The sequence below is a fragment of the Phaenicophaeus curvirostris genome, chromosome 1 (genome assembly GCF_032191515.1).
Source record: "Phaenicophaeus curvirostris isolate KB17595 chromosome 1, BPBGC_Pcur_1.0, whole genome shotgun sequence".
Classification (NCBI taxonomy): Eukaryota; Metazoa; Chordata; class Aves; order Cuculiformes; family Cuculidae; genus Phaenicophaeus; species Phaenicophaeus curvirostris.
In genome coordinates, this window is record NC_091392.1 from 91,702,617 (window position 1) to 91,727,583 (window position 24,967).

The 24,967-nt window shown below is 35.9% G+C and overlaps 1 protein-coding gene across 1 annotated transcript in view; it reads right to left on the bottom strand.

Moving 5' to 3' along the window:
* ABI3BP (ABI family member 3 binding protein) overlaps window positions 1-24,967 on the bottom strand; it is a 160,674-nt gene that overhangs the window by 116,209 nt on the left and 19,498 nt on the right. The window contains exons 2-4 of the mRNA XM_069868349.1: window positions 20,058-20,237; window positions 10,910-10,978; window positions 8,062-8,194 (exon numbers count right to left, since the gene is read on the bottom strand). Of these exons, the coding sequence (XP_069724450.1) occupies window positions 8,062-8,194; window positions 10,910-10,978; window positions 20,058-20,237 (382 nt within the window). The remainder of the gene's footprint in view (window positions 1-8,061; window positions 8,195-10,909; window positions 10,979-20,057; window positions 20,238-24,967) is intronic.

Sequence of the window (24,967 nt, forward strand, 5' to 3'; positions counted from 1 at the left end):
GGAAGGAAAGGAAGGAATGAACCTGAAGAAAACAACCAAACCCAATCTTTAATCAACTGAAAATATCAAGTTGTAAGTTTCAGATTAAAGACACTTAATGGACCAAATAAAATACCATCAATGCATAATGCTGCTTTTGCCAAAGTTAGAAAAGTGCACTTGCAGAATAAACTATATGTGAAAGATGACTGTTGAGTACAGGGAAAACCTGACTTCATTATTAAAACACAATCTAACACAAGACACGGGCCAGTCATGGAAAATATTTTCATACCCAAAGATTAACTTTGTTTATGCATTTTGTCTCATAACTGTCAATTTATTTTCTTGGCATCGAAACCAAAAGTTCTCCTGTTATAATTACTGAATTCAGCCCATTCAGGTATTCTGCCAGGTTACAAAATTTATATTTATGCTGGCTCACATAACTCTTTTCAACAGCTATACTACTTCATGTTCAAAACAAATCATAGTCTAACCCAAAACTTGGAAAGAAATGAAATACCATAAGTTACGAATATCCTCTCTCTTCTTATCAGTTCCTGGAGTACCAAGTAATAATCCGCACCATTACTTCTTTGGACTGTGATCTACTCAAGCAATATAAGATCTAACTATCAAGTTAGACTGACAAAGAATGTTTTTAAAAAGAAATTATTAGCAAAATTAAACTGAGGAAAATTCCTCGTTCTTTGTCATCTTAATCCTTTCATACGTAGTTACATAGGCATTAACAGACCAGGAAAGCTTACTTGGAATCTCTGTCACTATCTTGCAGAGGACATAACAGCAATAAACTAATCCTATCTACAACATAAAAGCATGTTGATTGACTCCATACAGTATCTCTGTAAGGGATTTAGAATAGTACATACAGATCTATGAGCAAAATGTGAATCACTAATAGAAGTAGCCATCTTCTTCCCAGCCTGTCTGAAAAAGATTTAATTTCTTTTCATCTTCAATCTTACCTTTTCCTGCCTGTTTTAGTCAAATGCAGTAGAAATAAAGTGATATCAGTATACTAATTCATTTCAGTTATTTAACAGTCTAAATGAATAGCTGCATCAGAAATGAGGAGGAAGACAGGATTTTCATAGGTGTGCCAAACTGTGCCATTAGAAATAGAGATATATACCATAGATGAAATGTACTCTCACGTTCAAGGTTTCCAAGCCTGTGAAAACTTCACCAAGTGAAGTTCCACTGTGTATCTCTTGCCATAACAAGAACTAAGAACACTGACTATGACTACCAAATTTCCTCAACCATTTCAATAAAAAGCTAGCAAAATGAAGTTCAATTTAACAATTAGCAAGTCACAGTCATCTGAGTTTTAAAAATACCCAAATTGTAAACAATATGCTCTTTTGCAAAATTTTTTATGGAGTATGAATTGTGAAATGCCAAGATTTGTCATTAAAGTTGAACAACTCATTGTGAAACCAGACCAACAAGCTGCCAAATACAGTGCAAACTCAGTGCCTGCTTAAGAACATTCTCCTGATTAAAATTTATTGTCATTTTAATTTATCCCTTTTACAAAATCTCCTTTCAGAAAAGAAATACAATATCAAACAATCAACACATATAATTGAAGACATGAGAAACTGTAAAGTCCAGTCACCACTCACATAGATCAATCCCCCCGTGGTAGTGACATACATGCACAAAACTTGTGCAGCTGGACTGCTGTGTGTATCAGAAGCTGTAAAACTGCTTCTCCTGGATCGCAAATATTTAGAGAAACCTCTCCACAGATTCCCATTCAAAAATGACAGAAGACAGGCTGAAATGGAGTACAGTCACACTCACATAGAGTGGAAAGGTACACTACACTGTTTCTCAGATAAAACACTTCCCATTAGCTATGTGAGCAAAGAGGTGGCATACCCAATTAGTCTAGGTGAGAATTCATTTTAATATGGATTCTTGGCACATACAAAGGCCTGGCAATATTTAACTGCTTTTAATTTTGATTCTTTCTCTGTTTTGGTGGGGGATATCAAAAGGGTGCATTTTATCAGAACAATGTTTATTGAACAGCACTTGTATTTCTAATCAGAAGATTTCAGGGTTCATGACTTTTTTTTCCAGTTAGCACTCTATAAACATTAGAGCTCTTTTCTGTAACTCCATAAAAACTAATCTCTCCATCTAAGAGGCCACGTTTCACTCATTAGAAGATACCTCCAAGCAAACCTCTATGAGGACTGTAGAGAAATTTTACTTTCTCCTTTTTACTAGGCAAGTGAAAGATCAATAAACTCCAACAATTTAAACAGAAGGTGGAATGAGCAGGTGAGGGGTCCTGCTGCACTCCAAGTTAATCGCTGTAATAAAGCCAAGAAAAAATATAACAAACCCTAAACACAATAAGGAAATAGAGTTTACATCCACCAGGATAGCCTCTCTTCACATGAATTTGTGCAACACCATAATGTTTGCATTTTTGAAACTCTCTCTATGGCATTGAGCTTCAAGTATTCTTTTACAATATTCTGAATTCACTTGCTCCATCTATGACATACACAAAATGTGAAATGGTGGCAGAAATAAAAGAAGCAAAGCCAGTCTCATCATGGAGTTTCGCAGGATTTGGTATTGGGACCGGTATTGTTTAACATCTTTGTTGGATACATGGACAGTGGGATTGAGTGCACCCTCAACAAGTCTGCCAGTGACACCAAGCGGTGTGGTATGGTTAGCACACTGGAGGGAAGGGATTCCACCCGGAGGGATATTGACAAGATTGAGAAGTGGGTGTCTGCAAACCTCATAAGGTTCGACAGGCCAAGTGCAAGGTCCTGCACCTGGGTCAGGGCAGTCCCAAGCACAAATACTGACTGGGCAGAGAATGGATTGAGAGTAGGCCTGAGGGGAAGGACTTGGGTGTGCTGGTGGATGAGAAGCTCAACAATGGGTGCTTGCAACCCAGAAAGCCAACTGTAATATGGGTTGCATCAAAAGAATTGTGACCAGTAGCTTAAGAGAGGTGATTCACCCCCTCTACTCTGCTCTCATAAGACCACACTTGGAGTAGTGTGTTCAGTTCTGAAGTCCTCAGCATAGGAGAGACATGGATCTGTTAGAGGGAGCCCATGAAGAAGATCAGATGGCTGAAGCATCTCCCATATGAGGACAGTCTGAGAGAGGTGGGGTTCTTTAGCCTAGAGAAGAAAAGGCTCCAGGAAGACTTTATAGCAGCCTTCCAGTACATAAAGAGGGGCTAAACAAGGGATGGGAAGAGTCTCCTTGTCAGGGAACGTAGTGAAACAACAAGGCGTAACAATTTTAAGCTCAAAGAGTGAGGATTTAGATTAGGTATCAGGAAGTTTTTTACTGTGAGGGTGGTGAGGCTTTGGAATGGGTTGCGTAGAGAAGTCATGGATTTCCCATTCCTGGAGGTGTTGAAGGCCAAGTTGGATGAGGCTGGTCTGGTGAAAAGTGTTCCTGTCCATGGCAGGGGGTTTGGAACCCAAACCATTCTATGATGCTATGAATATCCTATTACCAGCCACTACAGTAATCACTCTATCCATAAAGTCTATGTAAAAGAATATCAGCCTGATACAAAAGGTTGTTTCTATCTTTTTTACATTCAGTTTACATGGGTTTCATTTTTAAGCTCATCAATGAAAAGCAGTGAAAGCTTTTCCTTCTTAGTTTAGAGATAATTATAATACAAGAAATCAAAATATGATGACCACTTTAATAAGTAGCCAACAGAGTTTTTGCTTTTGAAATTAAGGAAATGTCACTTGATGTTAGAAGAAAAATTCTAGGATGAATAGGAAAAACACTAAGTTTTCATATGTCAGTATGAATGACATTGTCTTGCCAAGAAATTCAGTGTTATTTTTCCAATTGTTAACCAAATGTCTTTTCAGCCAGACTCCAAGAAAATGCTTGCAAAGTCAAATATTTGGGCTCAAAAAATTAGATACTGGAAATCTTATAAGGCAGATGGCTTCATGAGATTTCCAGAGTAGGTCAGTTTGTATAAATGTCATGCGTTTATTTAGAACCAGATCCAAACCAAAACTCCAAACAATTTAATCATGACTATTTTAGTCACACATAACACTAAACAAAAAAATTAAGCCTTGGAGATATAAGAACATTCCTCCTCTGTGATTGTGTGTTGTCATAGCTAAAAGATTATAAAACTTACTGCATTTCTGAGCATAGGAACATAATAAAGCTTTTAAGAAAAGACTGTTAAAATACACATGTACTGATTTATTTGTTTATCGTTAGACCTCATTAGAAGGACAGCATCCATTTAGATTTAGAAAGGAATAAAAGAAATGGTTTAAACTCTGATTTTTCAGATATTCAGTGTTTCACAAATCAGCTCATGAAGCTGATTATATTGTTTCCTGTTTAATGCCAAGTTTACTTTAAAGTAACAGACACTGACATATATAAAATGATGGAAATAATTACATCGCTGATGACTATGTTAGGTTTATAAAACAATTTCTAATTTAGTTCTCACTTTTACATGATCACTAGCAATCACTTTTTTTGCTTTATTATTTTAGTAGAACAACCAAAATTAATTGAAGAGCTAGAGGTTCCGGGAATGAAAGGCTGATGACCAACAAATCTGTTTAAACAATCTTTCAGCATATACCCCTGTAGCAGTAACTCAGAAGTATCTGGAACTCAGAAAGATAATGTGCTGAAGTATATTTTTAACAAAGAATTAGATTAAGTTGAAAATTACTTGTCTATGATGTTTGCAACATAAATTATAATTAATTAAGTTGGCAGCTCCACAGTGACAGAGATTTGCAGATACGCATAAAAGGAGATATATGCACATATTTTTCTAAATTTAGGGTTTTAAAAACCCTACTTCTATGTGCTGTACAACAGAAAAAGTAAATATGAATTCTTCTCTGGTTGTTCCTTCTCTCTTGATTTTTCTTACTTTTTTTTTTAAAGCATCAGATACAAATTGAGTAAAACACGAAATCTGTACTACTTGCAAATATGATATTAGGTAGTTCAAATCATGGGCAAACACATTTATGAAACATAAATGTGATTTTGTTGAAGTTATTAACTAAGATATATTTCATTAAAAAACCCAGAAGTTCAGGTTTGAAATTTCTGTTTCTCATGTATCTGAAAGTGTGTTTGCTTTTCTATATAATCCAACCAATACAGTAAAGTACAGTATTCTATATACACAACCTGTTTTTGTCTTTTCTGTTCCTACCCTTGACCCCCCTTCCTTAAGAGCTGGAGGTCAAATTCCACCTTTTTCACACTCCTGCTCTGTTTGGGGATCTGAGAAGTTGTTCTAGCAGAAGGAAAGGCCAAAAGAATTCTGTACAATAGTCTATAATCTCTTTTTCAGACCTAAATGGACAGTAAATGTAACCCCAGTGTGTTCATTATGACAGCTCTGGTTGTTTGAAAATGGAAAGGCAAGACTCTCTACACTCTTGGAAATATATATAAAAAAAGGAACTGGCATGTCTTTGTAGCAGGTTATTGAAACTTTGCCAACCTCCCTCATCTACTGTCTCATACTGGTGTCAAAAAAACAGAAGACGCTGAGAATGTTAACTCCACATTGTTGGTGGAACTTCTCTGGTATTAACACAGTTTCCAACAGGTACCTAAAACTCATAGATAGAATTTTTTGGTTTGGATGTTTCTGCTGTGTATTCCAGTACTAAGGGTCTGGTCAGAGGGGATAGCCACTTCAAGGAGGCTTTAAAATTTGACCATGTAAAGAACTTTGGTCCACACCAATGGCAGTGATTATCTCGCAGGAAATATGTAACACTATTAGTTTATGCCCTTAAACTCTGAACCATTAAGCAACCAAACAATGTTTTGTTGAAAAAACAGCATGGGAACATTTTGTTTATTGGAGTTTTTTAAAAAAACACTTCATAGGTACAGGAGAACACTACATTCCCTCGATAAGCAAGCAATAATTTCACTAAAGCTGTAAAAGATTCCAGTGCTCTTTAAGAACATAGCACCTCTTTTCAAAACTCATTTGCTCACAACACTGGATCTCCTCAGGAATATCCCACTGAGGTCAAACTTATACTAGAGAAAATCCTGACCAGCAGATCCATGCTGTTCCATATGGTTTTTATCTTCTGAGTCAGTAATGTATTCAACTAACATATTATGCAACATTTGTACAAAAGCCTAACATCCATCCAGAGATGGTAAAATCTGAGGCTGAGAACAATGACACTATTTCAGGTCATACAGAGTTACAAATGTAAAACTTGGAGAGATATTAACAAACAGAACTGAGTTAAGAGGTCATAATTGCTACATATTGCCAAAGATTAGATGTTAGTCACTACACAGCAGTCTTGAAGATGATTAACGGTTCAACATATAACAGCAAGGAGAACATCCCACTGCACTAAGTGGGAAAAAATTACTGTGTTAAAGAGTTTGTTCAAACTTCAAGTTAATGAACGTCCAACAAAAATATTAGGCTACTAAGGAGAAAACCCAAAGTTTATAAAGGCATTGAGGTGGGTTATCATATGCATCAAATCTCTAGGTGGATTAATACAGGATATAGGCTTCTAAAGTGTTCTTCATTCCCATTGCACAACGGATTCTGTAACTTGGGTGCTGACATAGCACATAGATGAGATAAGTTCCATGGTAAAAATGGTGCTAAAATCACGATGTGGAAGAAAACTACAGGTTCATCCACAATCAGCTAGTTTCTTCGATATCTAACTGCAGGAAATTATTTGGTTCGTTCTTGACTGGGAGAGAAAAATTTAAGCCTCAAGAATATTTTATTTCTAATGAAAAAAAATCAAAAAAAATACATGCTTGGATATTTTCTAATATTCCATGGCAATTTCCTAATAAACACTAATGCTTTTCCAGGAATTTTTGAAGCTTTAAAAGGGTTAGTCCAATACTTTTCAAAGGTAAGAAAAAGATCACATGGGATGAACAGATCATATGCTACATGGGATGGTTTTTTAGTATGATCTATATTTGATATACAGTTTAATAGTATTAATGGGAGTTTTATTATCAGCACCAAAGCAAGCAGATTCAAGTCAAATCAGACAGCTACAGATTATACAAAAATTAGACAGATGGGGAAAAATGTGTTCTTAATAATGCAAAGATGCATTTAAAAAAAAAAAAACCAAACCAAAAGATGATAGTTGCAAACCAGTTGTAGACACATCCCAAACATGGATGCAAAGAGTTTCTTCTTGGTTTAACAAAACGTTGCTGAGTTGAATGAGTTACATGTGATGTAACTGAAGACAAAAAAAAAATATTCTGTCATAAAGGGAGAATACAAAAAGAACACTGCAATTACAGAGCGGAGAAAACATCTGTATTAATAATTTCAGTAACTGCAGTCAATGAATTTTGGTCATCTTCCAAGAGTTGCTTAAAATGTAATGGTGCACATAACAAAGAAGCTACCCAGCGCTGTGACTTCTCTTGAAACTGCAGCTTGGTGAGTCTTTGCGAGCTCCCCACCTATGGTAGCACACATTAAATTACAATAGAACAAAAATGTTATGGTAGAAGAGATCTTCTTTTACTTAAAATAGAATATTAATGAAAGCTGTACTGTATCAATATCAGGAAAGTAGTGTAGTCATGGGATCAAATACAGAAAACAAAAAGCATTAAAACAAGGCATCAATACCTTATTACAGCATAACAAAAGATTTATTTTACTTCTATTTAGCCAACTTTAAACCATATTTCCTAAGACTTAACAAAGATTCCTTCAGTTCATTCAGATACAAATTCAGGCAGAGCCAAGGCCATTGTTTTAAGAAGAACAAAGAATCTGGTGTAAAATAGCAGGATTTGTACTTCAGCATGTAGACATCTGGCTAAGTTGCACTCAAGACATGACTTGCTAAGCAATAATTTAAGTATAAGATAAAATTTACTTCACATTTGGAACTATTACTTCCAGCTTTCAAACTTCCACTGTCAAACTTTTTTCAGCCACAAACAATAACTACATTGGATTAAATAATTATCATAATAAAAATCAATTTTCTCTTATGTTACCTGTCATTAGCACAGTTACTAGTTGATGTCCAGTCATGTTGAGGGTTGACTAGGATGCCCCAAGACAGGAACACAGAGGTTGGGGTGAGAGTGCCAACTACTAGCTGTAAAGGCTTTTGAGTCTTGGCCCGACCTATGTAAGAAACATATAATCCAATTATATGTTAGTTTCTCTCACTTGCATTATGTAGGATGAAAGTTTTTGCAGTCGGATAATAATGTAAATTATGACCTACATTTCTTCTAAATTTGATGGGCTTTTTTTCACAGTCAACATTTCTAATGTATGATTTAAAAAGCAGGGCAGAGACTGTGTCTGTGATCTGTTTGTTGGCTTCTAGGTAAGGCAAGTGAAACATCTGCAAAGAAGGGAGAATATTTTTCTCTGAAGCCAACTGAGCATGAACAGAGAAAAAAAGTGCAGAATAAAGTTGGCATAAAGAAAGGGAGAATGCAGCTAGCAGGCAGCAGGAACATGGATTAGGAGACTGCTTTAGAAAGTAGCTATCAGACACACAAACCTCAGAAAAACTATCTTTTAGGTGCCCTCTGAGCTTGCACAGCATGTGTTTCTATCTGGTAAGAAACTGGAAGACTTCACATGCAGGGTAGACCTAAAGGAATTATTGCTATTATTTGGTGGGTAGGAGGGAGACTTGTTTACTAAGCTTCATTTCAATTTTGTCTTATAAGAAGTTTTCACTATTTTTCTTTTTTACAGCCCATTTTCTAGTTAAACCTAGTTTTTGAAAATGAATAGAGGATGGGTTTTCTATGCTTAGTATGAGAATAAGCTGCAGGCAGATTAACTTTAAACCTCTGGCTGTCTTGGACTGCATTGCAGAAGGCGTTACACAGAGTTCAGGACATTAGGAAGTCTCTTTTTGTACGTGACAGAGCTAGGAAGTTCTTGGTAGGATTCTTAGTAACACTGCAATGATGTCCATAGGTAATTTATACTTTCTACAGCATTCTTCGTCAAGGGTAAAATAAAACCTACAAAAATTCTATTGCTTTTAACTGTAGGGAGATCTGAGTCAGTGTCTGTATCTAGGGTTATTTTTCTCTTTTAACCATGTGCTACATTCAAAATATTCAACTTTTGCATGATACTTAACTTTAACTTTGCTCTGAATGAAGTAGCACCACTCTTACAGAGAGAAAGAACTTTCTTTGAATAAAGCTTAAATGTTGAGAATTGGAAATGAAGAAATGGTCTAGAGCAACTATTTTGAACCTGTAGTTTGTGGATTGCTAAAAGCCTTTGGTATCTGGAAGATGATTAACTAAAGGAAATCCATTTATTCTTTAAATCACATTACATTAAAAAGCTAAAGGATCTGTACCTCCTCAAAAATGTCAATGATGAATATGTTGCCACAAAACCTCCACAAACATAACCACTCTCTACCCTTAAGAGGAAGTATGACATTCTTTGAAATACTGTGGAACACACGATTCTTCTACAAGGGCAAATGGCCAAATAATTTTCTTCTTTTCTGGACCAGCTCCTATATGTTTTCTCTATTTTTAGAGGAAAAACTTAAAGCTAACAGCTTGGTCTTTCACCAAACTCTCTGGCAAATCTGTTTTTTTTAATAGCAAAATCCCTTTTTTGACCACTTTTCAAGGAAACATATAGATTATGTGAATTTTAAGAAAAAGAAAAAACTAAAGTATCATGTATCTTGACGTACAGTTTTTTGGGAGGACCTACATATGATTTTGATTATGCATCTTATTATGCCATTAGTTCCCGGTTAGACACTGAAATGATTTATACACTGTAAAACCAGGAATTACTTTAGTGATCATCCATGTTGATCCACCACAATTTTTGGTAATGTGTCCAGTTTAACTACTCTCACTACTAAAAAGACTCGCCATATTACCTAGATAGCATTAAAGCAACAGCTGTTGGAATTAAAAGTCAGTAATCTGAATCTTGTTTCTTAAATCAATTTCTGTATTCTGTAGATACAAAAATTAATGATGCCCAAATAGTGCTTTGGGCATTTTTTGGTTTTGTGGTTTTTTTTGACATACATATACATTGCATCTGCAAGGTAAATCCCTTTTCAAAAAATCTTTCCAGACACATCATTTCACATCTGGTCAAGCGCAAGAAATTAATCCCATACAGTTACCAGGAATTAGGAAAAAAAATAATGTAAAAATCCCAGACTGTAAACAGATATGTACATACTATCACTTTATTCTTTGCAACAGTCCAGTGAATTTTAGAGTGATCTCCATATTAAAGAACAGAATCAAAAACTAAATAATGACATGATTAAGGTCATACAGAAAGTCTTTCGAACAGACAAGAATCAAATTCAGATTTCTGCTCTGCTATGTGTAGTTTAAGCTAGAAACATTCCTCTTTCCTTAACTCCTTGCATCAGCCAACCTAGTAGTAGTGCTGATATACAGATGCATATATAGACACACAAGTTAGAATTTTCAATGAGAAACAAAGAGCATTAACACTTTAATGGATAAAAGAATACTTGGTAGCACTAGTTTGAGAAGAATAGCTTCAGTACACCAGATCACTATATTTAAAAATTTTTACTTTTTTTGCATGCATTTGTGGCCTCTTTAAGCATCAGAAATTACTGTCCTATATTTCAATTCACATTTGTAAAAACTTTTTACAAGAACAACTTTTAAGTACTTTTTAATATTTTGAACACCACATAAGTTACTAGTTACTGACTAGGAAATACTATACCACATTTTCCCTTCCCATGTACAGAACTTGTGCATCCCAGTCAGACACCTAATGTTACTAATATCTGTCTTCCTTTAACTACTTAAAAAAAGAGATGCAGTAATGGTAAAATACCTGAACAAGATTTCTTATTATTTGAAGTGCGTGCTGGTCTTATTGAAACCAAATACCTTGGCTCTGCATCTGTGAATGAAGAAAGCAGCAATTAGTATAGAACCGCTGTTTATTTGAGAATGGGATTAAGCTACAATAAATAAGAAAAAGTCCCATATTCGGTGTATGCTCGACACATTACCTAATTCTTGTGATCTTTTAGGCATATTTGCTTTAAGGTATACTCACCAATCATTCAGCAATATTCTAGCCATTAGGAAAAATAACTCACCCATGCACAAAAGATTTCGAAAATCTTTATGACCTAAACACAAAAGATACGAAAATGGCAGGACAAACATGGAACATTTAAACTCAAAAATTATTTGGAAAGTGAAGGAGAATGAAAAACCCAGATGAAGAAGAAGAGATGATGGCAAAACAAGAAAGTAAAACAGGAAAACTAATGAGACGGCAAAGTCTAAAGAGTAGAACCAAAGATATCTACACTCTGACAGGAACCAGAAGAACTTTTCCTACATTTTCTGTATTCTGTTTCAAGCCTATACAACATAGTTTTCCTGTTGTAAGCAGGTTCTCAGTAAAGATCTGACTACTGCAAAAAAGAGTATATAAAATTTATTGATCATTTAGGAGCTCATACACAGAGATTTCTGCCCTTCTTAATTGTTTAAAATGAAGCTGTATTCTTACTGAGCTGTGATACAAGAAAAGAAGTCATATGAGCTTCCAAAGGATTGGCAGAATTTGGCTCACCATATACTGATCAAAAGTAGTTTAGTTGCATTTTTTTAAAAAAGGATTACTCTATGTAACATTTTTATTCTAGTTCAGATACATTCATCTAAACTTGTATCTATGAATGAAAGACTGAATTTCCTACTATTCTCAGCTTAACAGACGTCATGAAGTCTATGAATTAAACACAACCACTGAGATATCATTAAATTTTCTCTTATATCCAGATTTCTGTAAGGAAGGAGGAAGTATTGAATAAATCAAAAGCTGCCTAAAATACTGTGCTACTCTGTGGAAAACCACTCTAGCTTCACTGATGCCATGCATCTAAGTGACTGAAAAGTCAAACAATGGGCATATTTTAATTGTTTAATTATTTTAAAAAAATGTTTTTCAACACCACCCTATATGTATAACTAAGATAACCACTGGAGTCTGCTACTCAAAGCAGTGTGGAAGAAGGAATTAGTTAAAAAGAAAGAACAACCCCAAAGTGCAAATAGTGTTTCTTTTACAAAAAAAGATAAATCAATATTTATGTTAGCACGCCCTTCTTCTGGGATCTGTGCAGTCACCTAAATAATCATAGTATTGAGACCTAAAACCAGAAATAAGTAACATTTTAAAGTAACCTCTTTTTTTCCTGTACTTTAATGCCAGTTTTCTACTGTAATTTGTGCCCACTTGTGAGACTGTTAAAACTCTCACAAAGTATTGAGAAAGCTTAACTTCAACTAAATTAGTTTCAAACATCACTTTGAGGTTCATGAATTACAAAATCTCCAAAACTGCAAAAATTAGTTTTTTCCTCAAATAGATGTCCAAAGATTGTGAAAGAAAGTTATCCAAATGGTTCAAAAAAACTAACTTGGTCCTGCTCCAGCACAGGAAAAATTAATTCTGATTGAAGGTTGAAATTACCTGTAGCAGTATACAGATACATTATCTGCTAAAGAAAATGAGGTAATAAAGACTGTAAATTTCTCCCTGTACATTTCAAAACTACAAAACCTAGTATTTATCAGGAATCATCAGTTCCAACAGGTGTTTTTGTTTCATAACAAAGTGTTCTCAGCAGGAATATTTCCTGTTTGGTGCTGTTCATTAAGCTTTTTTTGTTGATTTACCAAATGTTGCCTTAATAAAGAATATAGCACATTCCCATTTTCCAATGAACTCAGCTCTTCCAATAATAGAATCTATATAACAAAGTGTTTAGGAAAACAGGTAAAGTCTAGATGTTGAAAGAGATCTGCTATAAAACAGGCAGGTTCAAATAGTACCATTTCTCTGGTTTAGAACCACTGAATTTAAGACAATATTACAATCCTAGTAACTAAAATAAGAAGTTGAAATTATCAGGGGAATACATTCAATAGCTGGGATACAATAGTAAAATTCTGTTCTGAACTTAACTAAAAGTCTAACTTAATTTAGAACTGTGTTTTCCTATGCCTGAGCAGAATCACCCAAGAAAGTGTACAGCAACTGTAGTTTAACTTAAGTTCATCTGTTTAATGCATAGTATTGAAGAATTATGTATAAACTGAAGAACACAGGCCTTGAAATGCTTCTGTTCTGGACAGAGATACATTTTATATCAGCAGAGAGGTTTCTTAGTGTCTTATAATGAGACTTGATTCAGGTTTATAACTGGGAGTTCTTTCTTAGTCATCTGCTTCAAATTAACATTTCTCTTCATAAATTCAGAAGGCCACTGAATTTTCACACTGATTCAATCTTCCTGCTGAGAAATATATGTATCATTCCTCATCACAACACAAAAATCATCTGATGCTACTACAACTCTCTTAATTTTCAGGGGCTTAAAATACTGTCTCACTCATGTATTAAACTTTATCGAGTTGCAAGAACTCCTTATTACCATCTGTGTATGATGCCTATATAAGCATAATCCACTCTACAAATCCATGTCTACTTGGGGACAGGTGAGTTATATAGGAGGAGAAAAAGAAAATGCTGTGAAATACGGGAACCTAAATAAAATAGTAATTTATTTTGTGCTACTTCATCTTAAGTCTTAAAGGATAAATGAATTTGTTGAAATAGAAGCTAGGTAGCAGAAAGGTGACCACCAGGCCCATAAAAATATGGAGTTCTGACTGCATGTCATGATGATCCACAGAATATATAAGCTATTTGCACTAAAATATCTTTTACAAAGAAGTGTATTTCTAAAATAAAATTATGACCTCAAGTAAATGCAAATCAAATCAAAGAGTATAGACAATCCTGTCTGCAGCTAAATATTTCATATTTTGTATGAACTCTATTTAGTAAGAAAATGATACTTACATAATTAAGATTAATGTTCAAATATATGGACACAGATCCACGAATCCAGAAATAATTTCAACATACATCAGTATTTATCAGAGATACAGATTTGTCTGTGTCTCATCTTTTAAACTGCAGCTAGTTAGTATGCTTGTCTCGCTGAAAATGCAGCTGCTGACCTCCTCCAGGTCCTCCAGTTCAGCAGGCTCAACTAATATAAGCAATAAAGATCTGGGTTTTTTTTTCTAAGTTACTAGGAAGCGGCATACTTCCAGATTAATATTCATATTATCTGGCATCTTGAAAACTATGTGGGTAATACATCTGCGTTTTTGATACAGGAGGGGGATGATGAGATTGAGAGCAACCCTGTGGAGAAGAACTCAGGGGTGTGATTGATAAGAAGCTCAACATGAGCCAGCAATGCGTGCTCGCAGCCCAGAAGGCCAACTGTATCCTGGGCTACACCAAAAGAAGTGTGGCCAGCAGGACAAGGGAGGCAATTCTGCCCCTCTATTCCTCTTCTGTGAAGACCTCACCTGGAGTATTGTGTCTAGTTCTGGAATCCTCAACATAAGAAGAATATAGAACTGTTGGAATGGGTCCAGAGGAGGACTACAAAGATGACCAGAGGGCTGGAGCACTTCCCATATGAAGAGAAGCTGAGAGTTAGGGTTGTTTAGCCTGGAGAAGACAAGGCTCCAAGGGGATCTTCTAGCAACTTTCCAGTACCTGAAGGGGGCCTAAAAGAAAGCTGGGGAGGGACTTTTTACAAAGGCTTGTAGTGATAGGACAAGGGGCAATAGGTATAAATTGGAGAGGGGAAGATTTTGACTAGACATTAGGAGGAAATTCTTCACAATGAGGGTGGTAAGGCACTGGCACAGGTTGCCCAGGGAAGCTGTGGCTGCCCAATCCCTGGAGGTGTTCAAGGCCAGGCTGGATCAGACCTTGAGCAGCTTGATCTAGTTGGAAGTGTCCCTGCCATAGGCAGGGTCGGAATTAGATGATCTTTAAGGTCCCTTCCAATTCAAACCATTCTATGATCTGCACATTCCTGGGAAGTGATCAGATATAGGAAACTTGCAGTGAGATATTTTAGCCGAGCACTGCTCCAGGACACATCCCCGAGCTATGTTTTCTAAAATTGTGATGAAGGTGATACTAGAATTCTCCCTTATATCTAAATCGATCTATCATTGATATGGTTGTTATAAAGCAGGATTGCCAATACATTCTGCTCTTATGCTGTATAATCTAGTTCAGATAAGGGAAAGGGAAAAGCATGGCCCAACTCTGAGCCGGTTTTAGAAACTGAAAAGGCAATTATGTTCAGAGAGAAATTTATTCTGATAGCTAATTGTTCATTCTTATAAAATTTTCCTGTCTCCACCCAGTTTTTTGGGTTCCTCCAACTGTATCAACAAATTCAAGGAGACTGACTTGCAGTCTTCCTAATCAAGTTAACAAAAATGAGCACAAATTTCTTAAGGAAATACTTCCTCTTTATGAGTCACACAGACTGAATAGATTTAGACAAAAGTTTAAATCAAGGTCAGAACTTTTGGACGGCTCTATTCACCTTATCTACTAGTCTGGCTGAATATAAATTTTGATAAATTTGATACAGTCTGAATAGCTTCCATGATCAACACCAATGCTACTGTCATGTAAACCCATAAAGTACACCTAGCATAAAAGAGTATCCTGATAAAGAGGCATACTTTTTTGAGTAAAACTTTGTACAGCCTCACCGTTGACATTTCTCCTTCACTGTGACTCAAATTCATCTATCTAGCAATTCATGAAGCTGCTCAAGAGTTTGTTTCCAGCATGAGCTCATTACACGTTAAGGAAATCTAACAGAATCCTTTTCTCTTTGTGCCTGCCTTCTGCAGACAGTTCCCAATTCATGGATAAAGTTACACAATTGCTGGCTCACTTATTATTTTAGTTGCAAAAGAAAGGAAAAACAAATATTTTGAGATAAGAATCACTGCAGTGAGGTGCTGAATATTTTAATGGATGAAATGTAGGTGGATGTCACACTTTCCACAAAGCTATATCTCTCTCCTGGAAATTCTAGGAAAGATCACTTCCTTATTCTATGATTTTATAATATAGGTACATGCAATTTCTTAAATTAAAAAATCTGCTGACTTCAAGTTTACTGTTAACAGATTCATATGAGGTATGTGACCCAGCAGAAAATCTGACAATAAATTTCATCTTAATCAATGGTAACAAGGTTGCAAATATGGAAGTCATGGGCCTTAGAGATACATATATTATTGTGTATGTTGTGTTATCTTTTAAAAAAATAAGTTAGACATTGTTTCATTCCCCATACTCCGTTTCCAAATAAGGACAATTATTCCAAACACAATACGGATTATGCTGCTCCATTAACAAAACCAGGCATGCAGAGCTAAGTCAAGGCACTTAATTCTGTTGTGTACAGCTACTCTTTAAGAAATAACAATGGATATCTTAAAGGACTGATGCATATTAGGGACAGAATCATGACTGACTCGTGTGTAAGGTCTGTGATACAATGGCCTAACTAGTAAATTAATGAAATATTTTTTCTTTCCTTTGACTAGGCTCTAGAGTTGATTGCATATCTATATCATCTTCACTTACAAGTCTTCACTGAACAGACAGTTTTAATACTACCAGGATTAGATCCACTTTTGTCTAGATACAGGGATTCCATTCTGCTTAATCTAGTCACTCTCTCAGGATATTATATTTTAAAGCATTATTCTTCAATCCTTTGGGAAAATACACTTTTTAGTAACTAACAAATACCCTTAAATCTCCATTTCTAACATTTACATTTAAGCTACCAAATCAGTTTAAGGCTGTGATCAAAATCCCTAAACTGATTGGGAAAGGTATTCTCTTTCCATGAACCATTAAAACCAACAGGAGAGGAGGAAGCATTTAACTGTATTTGTCTTAGTCTAAACAGGCCACAATGTCCATTCACATTTGGGAATCACTCCCTCCACATCCTGTTCAGCAAAAGCCACAACCAAGGCAGCCTGTAAAGTCCATCTATTTTCTGTAAAAACTGGACAAGCCAAAGTATTACAGGATCAAGAAGGAGTTCTCAGAGTGAATATAAATATTTCTGTATAAACCTAGTTGTTTCAGTCATGGAAAAATGTGCAGAATTCACTCAAGATCTTTTGCAAAGTGTACAGTGGCACTTGGATCATTTGAATATCTACAAAATGGACAATTTTTAGCATGAATTTTTAAAAATATATATTTCATAATACAAAGATAGCATACTTGGCCAACTTCATCACATACAAGATGTGCTAGCAGTACAAAGATACTGTAAGATTTTTTCAACAATTGGCTCTAGGTTTTCTTTTTTTTAATCTTTGGAAACTATCTTGAGAGTGTTTTCATTGTCCCTTTACCACACCTTATTTTTTCTAACATCCACATAAAGTGTGTGCTGAGCTGAGTTCTCTGGCTGCCAAAATAAAACCTAACCACTGTTCCTAAAACTAAGGACCACCCTGCACTTCCTGTGGTTTGTGCCAGGAGCTAGTCCCCGAAACTGTAAGGTGTGCTAGCAATCACCTCTGTCTTCTCCTCATGTCTGCCACACAAGTCACTGTAATACAGAATCAAAAGCACAACTGATGTTTCTTGCTTGTGTACTGCACATATTGGAAAGTATAGTCAAAGCTGCAGTTAATGTGGGTTTTAATATTAAAGAAATAGGAAAGTTTATGTGCTCTCTGCTGCCAAACTCCAGTAAGAGTTTACGAAACATATAATCTAACCCTAAATCTCTTAGCTAAAAGCAATAGCTCCAATATATGTACTCTCAATTGCCTTAAATAAATGTTTTTGACTTGAAGTGTATATTACTCTTAGTTTCTTTTATTCCCATTCTTTCAAAAATTTTCTTAAAGTTGGAAATGTTAGTCTTAATATTATGTTGGACAATGCATTTTTAATTACTGGACATTCAGAAGTCACAATCATAGATTCATTGTCACTAGGAAGCTGATTGACAACTTGTATTAGCATGAGTGATTTAAAATTTTGAATTTATTATCCTTTAAAATAGTTAAAAGTAATTGGAAAGCATTCCCCAACACTTCTGCTTTTCCCTCTCCAGATACACTAAAGAAAATGTGTTCGTTTCATTACAGGCTGTCTGCATCGTGGTTTTTCTCATCTTCTGCATTTATTCCTACAAGATTTTGATTGCTTAACAGTATGCCTTAATGAATATTAATCCTCACTACTTCTGCAACAGAGCTATGCAGGCATTACTTATGCCCAATTCACAGTACTCTATAGTAAGTCCTGTATTTCATGAGGAAAGGGATTTTTCAGTGTCTCAGCAATCTCCCTTGTGAGTCTTCCCAAATGCAGGATGCCCAGAGTACCTCCTTGGTCCTGCTGGTTGGCCTTATCTTCACCTGCTCTGCCCCTGAACATCTGGTTGTTCCCTAGGACATGCAGATGTGGCCGAGATCATCAGTCCCTGGGATGATTTTTCTTGTCTTTTAGAGGACTAATTTGCCATGCAGTTTTCTTCAAAGATTGGCTTAATTCTGGGTTTTCTTTAGGTGAAATACAAATTCACTGCTGCTGTGCTCTTTGTTTTATGTGATAGTCTGTTGCCTACATGCAGTGTGAGAAGCAGGTTTCCAGTTTGCAAATTACACATTGCCTATGGATTGCGTGGCAGAGAGTGAATGTTTCTTTCATTCAGTCTGCCTTATTTTCACTATAACATCCCAGTCTTTTTCACCTGTTGGTCTTAACCTTCCGCAAACAAAGAACAGACCATGAACAGTTGTGAAGTCTGATTTCCTCCCTGCTTCAATAAGGTCACCGAATCACAGACATTAATGAGCTGATTCAGAAGTTCCACATGGGATGAATCAGACAAATTAAACACAGCTTAAGTGATGGTTATAAACCTAAACACTTGATTGGTGATAGAATTATAGAAACATCTCAGGAGTACCAGCTCACAAAAAGGAAAGTCAACTTTTCGTACAGTTATTTAAGGAAGGTATCCAATATTTAATTATTCTGTGTCTATGATCTTATTCATTCTTTTTTATTCTGCAGCTTTCAGCCTGGAGCAGACTCCCAGATATGCCTTAACCAAACACATCAAAAAGACAGCAATTGCTACATCTATGCTTATGAATCCTTTCTTCCCCCTTGTTTCACATGAAGGTCACTGGTATTATAATGATGAGGGTAACTCAGTTTCATCTCAGTCTACAAAAGTTTAAAGAAAACAGCAGCAAGATCCTCAGAGATTAAAAATACTTCTTAACATATCAAATCCCAATAAGTCAGGGGGATATTTATTATTATTTATTATATTTATTTATTTATTAGAAAATGTGTTTTTCATACAATTTGAACTAATCCAGTTCCACTATTTTTCTATCTTGCCCATACAGACACAACTCCAAGTCAAAGGGACAACCAAACTCATTTCTTCTGTCCTACCTCAGGCAACAGGATATAACATCCTTGATGTGATTTAGTCTCTTCTATACTACATGTATGGAAATCCATACATAAATTCTGACATAGAAGCTGCAGGTTATTCTATAACATATAGGACTGGAATAGGCCCCTGTCAGAAAAAGCATCATTTTGGTATGAACATTACTTGCAGAGGAAATTAACCACATGGTTCTTTTTAGCAAAGGAAATTAACCACACAGTTCTCAAAACTATTTCATAGCTAAGTAAGATTTGTTAAAAGCATGCACATCTCCATGTATTCTGCTTTATAATTGCAAGTTTAGTCAAATAATCCCATTTGATCTGTAATGTGTTCAAAGGAGTACAATGTCTTAGTGCAATGAAAATCCTCAAAACAAATAACAGTAGACAATTTTTCCAAACAAGAACTATCCTTTTCCTTGAAGGATCTCCTAATTCCTTTTCACGTGAAAGTCTTCAAAGAAACCTTTAACAAACACAAAGAAACCCTGAACAACAACTTGATAAAAAGAAAAATTAAGAAACCCCAAAGTTTCATATTCTTCTCGCTCTCTTCCCACGATTCATGACAACAGTGGCATGCAAAGCAAATATGGCTTACCAAGTTCTGTTATGGAGGTTTTTCCTTCTGAAGGTAAAGGAATGTACTGATTAGAGAAGAAGCTGCTTCCATAACCCAGGACAAATCCTTCTAGTTTGGTGTTTTGACTTGGTCGAAGATACCTCATGCAAACGGTGTCATCTGTTGCATTGATCTGAACTTTTAGACTCTGCCTTTTCACTGGGGAAAGAGTAAAAAAAGGGAAAATCAGGATGTATTATCTTATAATTCATTAATCGAACATGACAATATAAGAATAGAGGGCTGTTTAATTTGTTAGTTGCCAGCAACTGAAGAGTTGCTTAAAGGTGGAATCTTCTGGAAATTAAGTGCATTTTTTAAAGTAAATTAAGAGTCATTTAAAACTGTGGTTTCCAACATGTCCGTTTTTCCACCATTACCTTAATGCTATTGTAAGCTCCAACAGCTTCTACAGTTGCAGTAGCAGAAATGTGCATGAAGTAATGGGAAGTATTTTTTCCTTTAAATGCTGGAGTTATAGTAGTGTTAGCTATATATAAGACCCACAGATGAAAAAAAACTTTTTTACTTGTTAGTAGCAAATATGAAGTTTCAACAGTAAGTTAACAACACTGCAAAATTAGGATAAAGGATAATTAGGAACTAGATCAAAATAAAAATGTTATAAGTATTTTATTTTTTGCTATGTTGGACTGGAAATGTAATTTTCTAGTTGGAATTACTCCAGGACACCTAACCAAAATATATACTTTACTCAAAATTACTAAGAAACTTTTTTTAAACATTAATTTTATGCTTTCCAGGGTAGTAGCATATAATAAACATCTTGCATATCAATCTACAAAATTTAACTTATTACAACACAGAATGACTTCATAACAGAATAATCAACTCTTTAGTCTACAAAAAGGTGTTTTATCTTCTCTTCATGGGGTGAAAGAGGATTGGCTTTTCCTTCCCTGGTACTTAAAATTTTAATATTCCTTGTCAGTGTTAGCCTTGTATTTTCAGAACTGGTGAACATCAATGCTTAAAATAAAAGTAATTACTCTTCCCAAAACTTATGGCACTGGCACTAGAATGGTACATTTCGGGTTACTATTTCCTCTTCTTATACTTGAATAGAATTTTTTTATTCCCAGATGACTTTCAGGCATCTCTCCAGTCATGAGGGCTGTAATTAATTTGTCAGAAAAAAATCCCAGAAATTTGTACAAAGTCATTTCACTTCTGGAGCTAAATCCTGAAGAACGAGATATATATGACCTGTCATTAAATTATGCCAGGCTGGAGTGATACTGAATTATCTTCCTTCCTTCCCTTTCTCCCTTTCTCTCAGTCTAACTCCCCTTCTTTCTATTTCTTGATGACTACAGAAAGATACTCAGAGTTTCTTTAGATAAGTACATATTTATTCTCTGGTATCATCCCAGCCTGCCTTTGGGTTTTCTGGTGAGAAATTCTAAAGACTAGAGTCGCTGAGAGGCCACAATCCCTAATCTGTGAAGATGATTTAGTAGTACTGTCAAGCACCTGTGGTTGCCTGCACACTGAACAAGACCTAGGCCAAACACTTTATGCCTCTTCCCTTTATATAAAGGAGCGTACAAGTAAAACTGATGGAAAATGTGCCTCCAATGAGATTCTTCCTTTATGTAAAGACTTATCATGTAAAAGCACTCAGCCAGGAAACGGACCCTTTTTTCCAAAGGCAACTCTGTCAGGGCTGCACAAGCCTGCAAACCCGACTCTGATATTTTCAGCAGTACAATGCCATCAGAGGGGAAGGGGTGGCAGTTCCTTCCTTATCTAGGAGACATCCTAATTTCTTTTATTTTCAGTATAAGAAACTGGTGCAGGTGTACAACTTTGAAAACTGACAAGGCTCCAAATAAACCAGGAAGAAAACCCAACTTAAAACCTTCCTAATATGCTTCATAAAGGTGCTGGGTAACAAGTGTTGCAGGACAACAAAGTTTAGGATTATATGTAGGTTGCACAACTCTAACCTAACTTTGGAAAGCTGAGCATAAATGAAGCAACGGTCTCCTAGTTTCCATTGAATATTCATGTCTAAGAAGAAAGCAAGAAGTACTTTATTCGATTCAAATATGAGATAAAAATTTGATTTCTGTAATGTTTATAAAGGAAATAACTGTGCTAAAGAACAACATAGAAGCTACACTTCATATGACTAAACCACATTCACTTCCATAGGCGTTTCAGAGTCACTGATATCAAGGGATGAATTTTAACTTCTAAAACAATAACTATCAGAGGCTTACCACTTTCTGGATGTGTATGGACAGAAGTGTAGCAACCAAGGCCAACACTGGCAAGATTTTCTATGAAAGGCAACAAAGGTTCCAAACTGGTTAGAACCTGAGTTTCCTGGGAACCACAGCTGTTGAATGAGAGCCCTTGGGTTCCAGAGAGGGAAAGGTTACATGGGAGACAAAACCAAAGAACAATGAAGACAGAAGGAAGACAACAAGCACTGAAAGATCTCTCTGTCATAGCAGAGCTATCAATGAATGTTGAGCCAATCTTGGTATGGACTCCTTGTGGGGAATGGCATGTCTCCCCAAACCAGGTCACTGTGTTACTTGGTCATCAGTCCAGCTCTTCTGCCTTCCAACAGATGACCACTCCAACGTCTTTCCAGGAGCCCTTGCACTCTTCCAACACCTCACTTTTGTGCCCACTTGCACACAGTATACTTCTTAGCATCATAAATACAAAAACAAAGGGCTGTGAAGCAACTCTGTTTTGTTATAGCTGAGTACATTATAAGGAAATAATTGTTAAAGAATTTAAGAAAAAAGTTTAAATGTTCTGGATTCAAGGAGGTCACACCAGTTCAAAGGAGACCTGGATACTTAGGAACAAGTTCAAGCATTTCCTGAATATAAATGGAAAAGGCAGCTTCGTGCAGGAGACTTAAGTCCAACTCCACTACATTGTTGAGAATTAAAAACAAGTAACAAAGCCTCCCATGAAAATGTAACAAAATGCAACTTGTGTTAAGGCCTATGAGAAAGGCTCATGCAGTCACTTGGAATCCTTGGAGCAGACAAGAGGTGTACAGAGAGGGCACAGCACTGCAGAGAGGCCTCTGCAGATATGTAGGGAAAGCTCAATGTGGCATGCTGCACCAACACTGCCAGCCTACTCAGGAGAAGGCCAGCCTGGAGCAGCACTTCACTAAAGGACTTTATATCAGTTAGTGTGGTGAAGGAGGACTAATCCAGGAGCACGTTAACAAAATAGATTTCACTTGTGTTGATCTCAGGGTATTTTGAAAAACTAATGGGGAAACAAGGCAGTCCTGTTCTGAGTAATTTTTCTGTCTTGGCCACAATTTTAATAAACATTCGTTAAACGTGATCAAATGGACAAGCAAAGTCACAGGAACCTGACCGATATGATACTAAGAATTTACTTAATTCTGAGAAAATAACTTTGTCATATTATGATTTCAGAATACCTTTTTTCCCCATCTCTCTCTCTGATGAAACAGTTGAATAATAAACTAATAATTCCCTCTAATTTCAATGTGAAAAGATAGAAAACATCTTAAAAACAGAAAAAAACTCTAGCAGGCACAGAGCAAGACAAAGTTAAATTTTCCTAACTCATATTCACTTGTATCAGCTTTTGGCATACATTATTGAAACTCTGATCTAAGTATCTACATTTGTAGAATAATTCTACATTGACGCCATCTCCAAATGAGAGATTCTGGGACCCATAGCTTCCTCTGAAAAAACTTTCCCTTCTGGCTTGCCAAGAGAAATTCCACACTGATCTGCAAGTATTCTCTTCAACAAAAGTCAATTGGAGGCCAAAATGAGCAGGACTAACCATACACAGCATATCTGAACTAAATGCACTGTTAAGTGCATCAGACCACTTGCAGTGTTCCAGTCACTCAAAGAAAAGGCTCTTGATCTGTAAGGAAAAGACTTTTACAAACAGCTTAATGAATCAGCTGCATCATAAGGGAACCAGCCACTGATAGCTCTTCAGAAAGAAGAAAAACACTACAAATGGTCTGAGGAATTCAGCTGGGAGGGCCATAACTTGGTGAGCTGGAAAAAATAAGTGGCCACATATAGGCAACAGGAGCCAAGAGCAAATAAACATTGAAACTTTAGAAAAATTTAACTCTAAATTAGGTGACTGAAATTCACATCTTTGAATGGTGAAAGAAGCTATGGAAAACAGTACACAAAATATTGAATTGGACAGTTGTACAAGCTTTAGATCCACTAGGGATTATGTGAATTATCTTCCTATCAGTGTAATTAATCATGGTGTAACAAAGGAAAAGAGGGAAGAATTGATAATCATTGTTTATAACATAATAAGTTACAAGGCAAATAGAGAAATCCACTTTTCAACTTGTATTTTCACAACGAAATTTCGGTCAAAGCTCTTTGGTTTACATCTAACGTCTTACATCTAAGGATTTACCATCGCAAGGCAGTCTCAAAGGCTCAAAGAAGAGCTACTGAGGATGGATCTATATAATTCCTTTGCTATTTAATAATTGAAGAGAAGTAAGGAGATAAATAGAAATGGTTCATAAGGCTAGTTGCATGAAAGCAGTATTTGTCCAGTAATTCAGTGTTGGGAATAGGTATTTCCAACCTATAAAGACAAATAAAACCACTTAAGAGTTTGCTAATTTTGTTGCAGTAACAGAGAATTAAAGCCTTTGAAATTGCGACCTATGCCCGAAAACATAATTACAATACTGTTGGTAACAATAGATGCGGAGTTAGCGAAAACTGCCAGCTGGTTTGATTTTCTGTGATTCAAGGAACGTGAGAGAACTTGGGTGATGAGGTGACTGGAATGTGAATTAAGTTGCTCTTTTCTATTTCTACCCAGATCCCAAAATATATCTTGGCCTTGTCAAATAA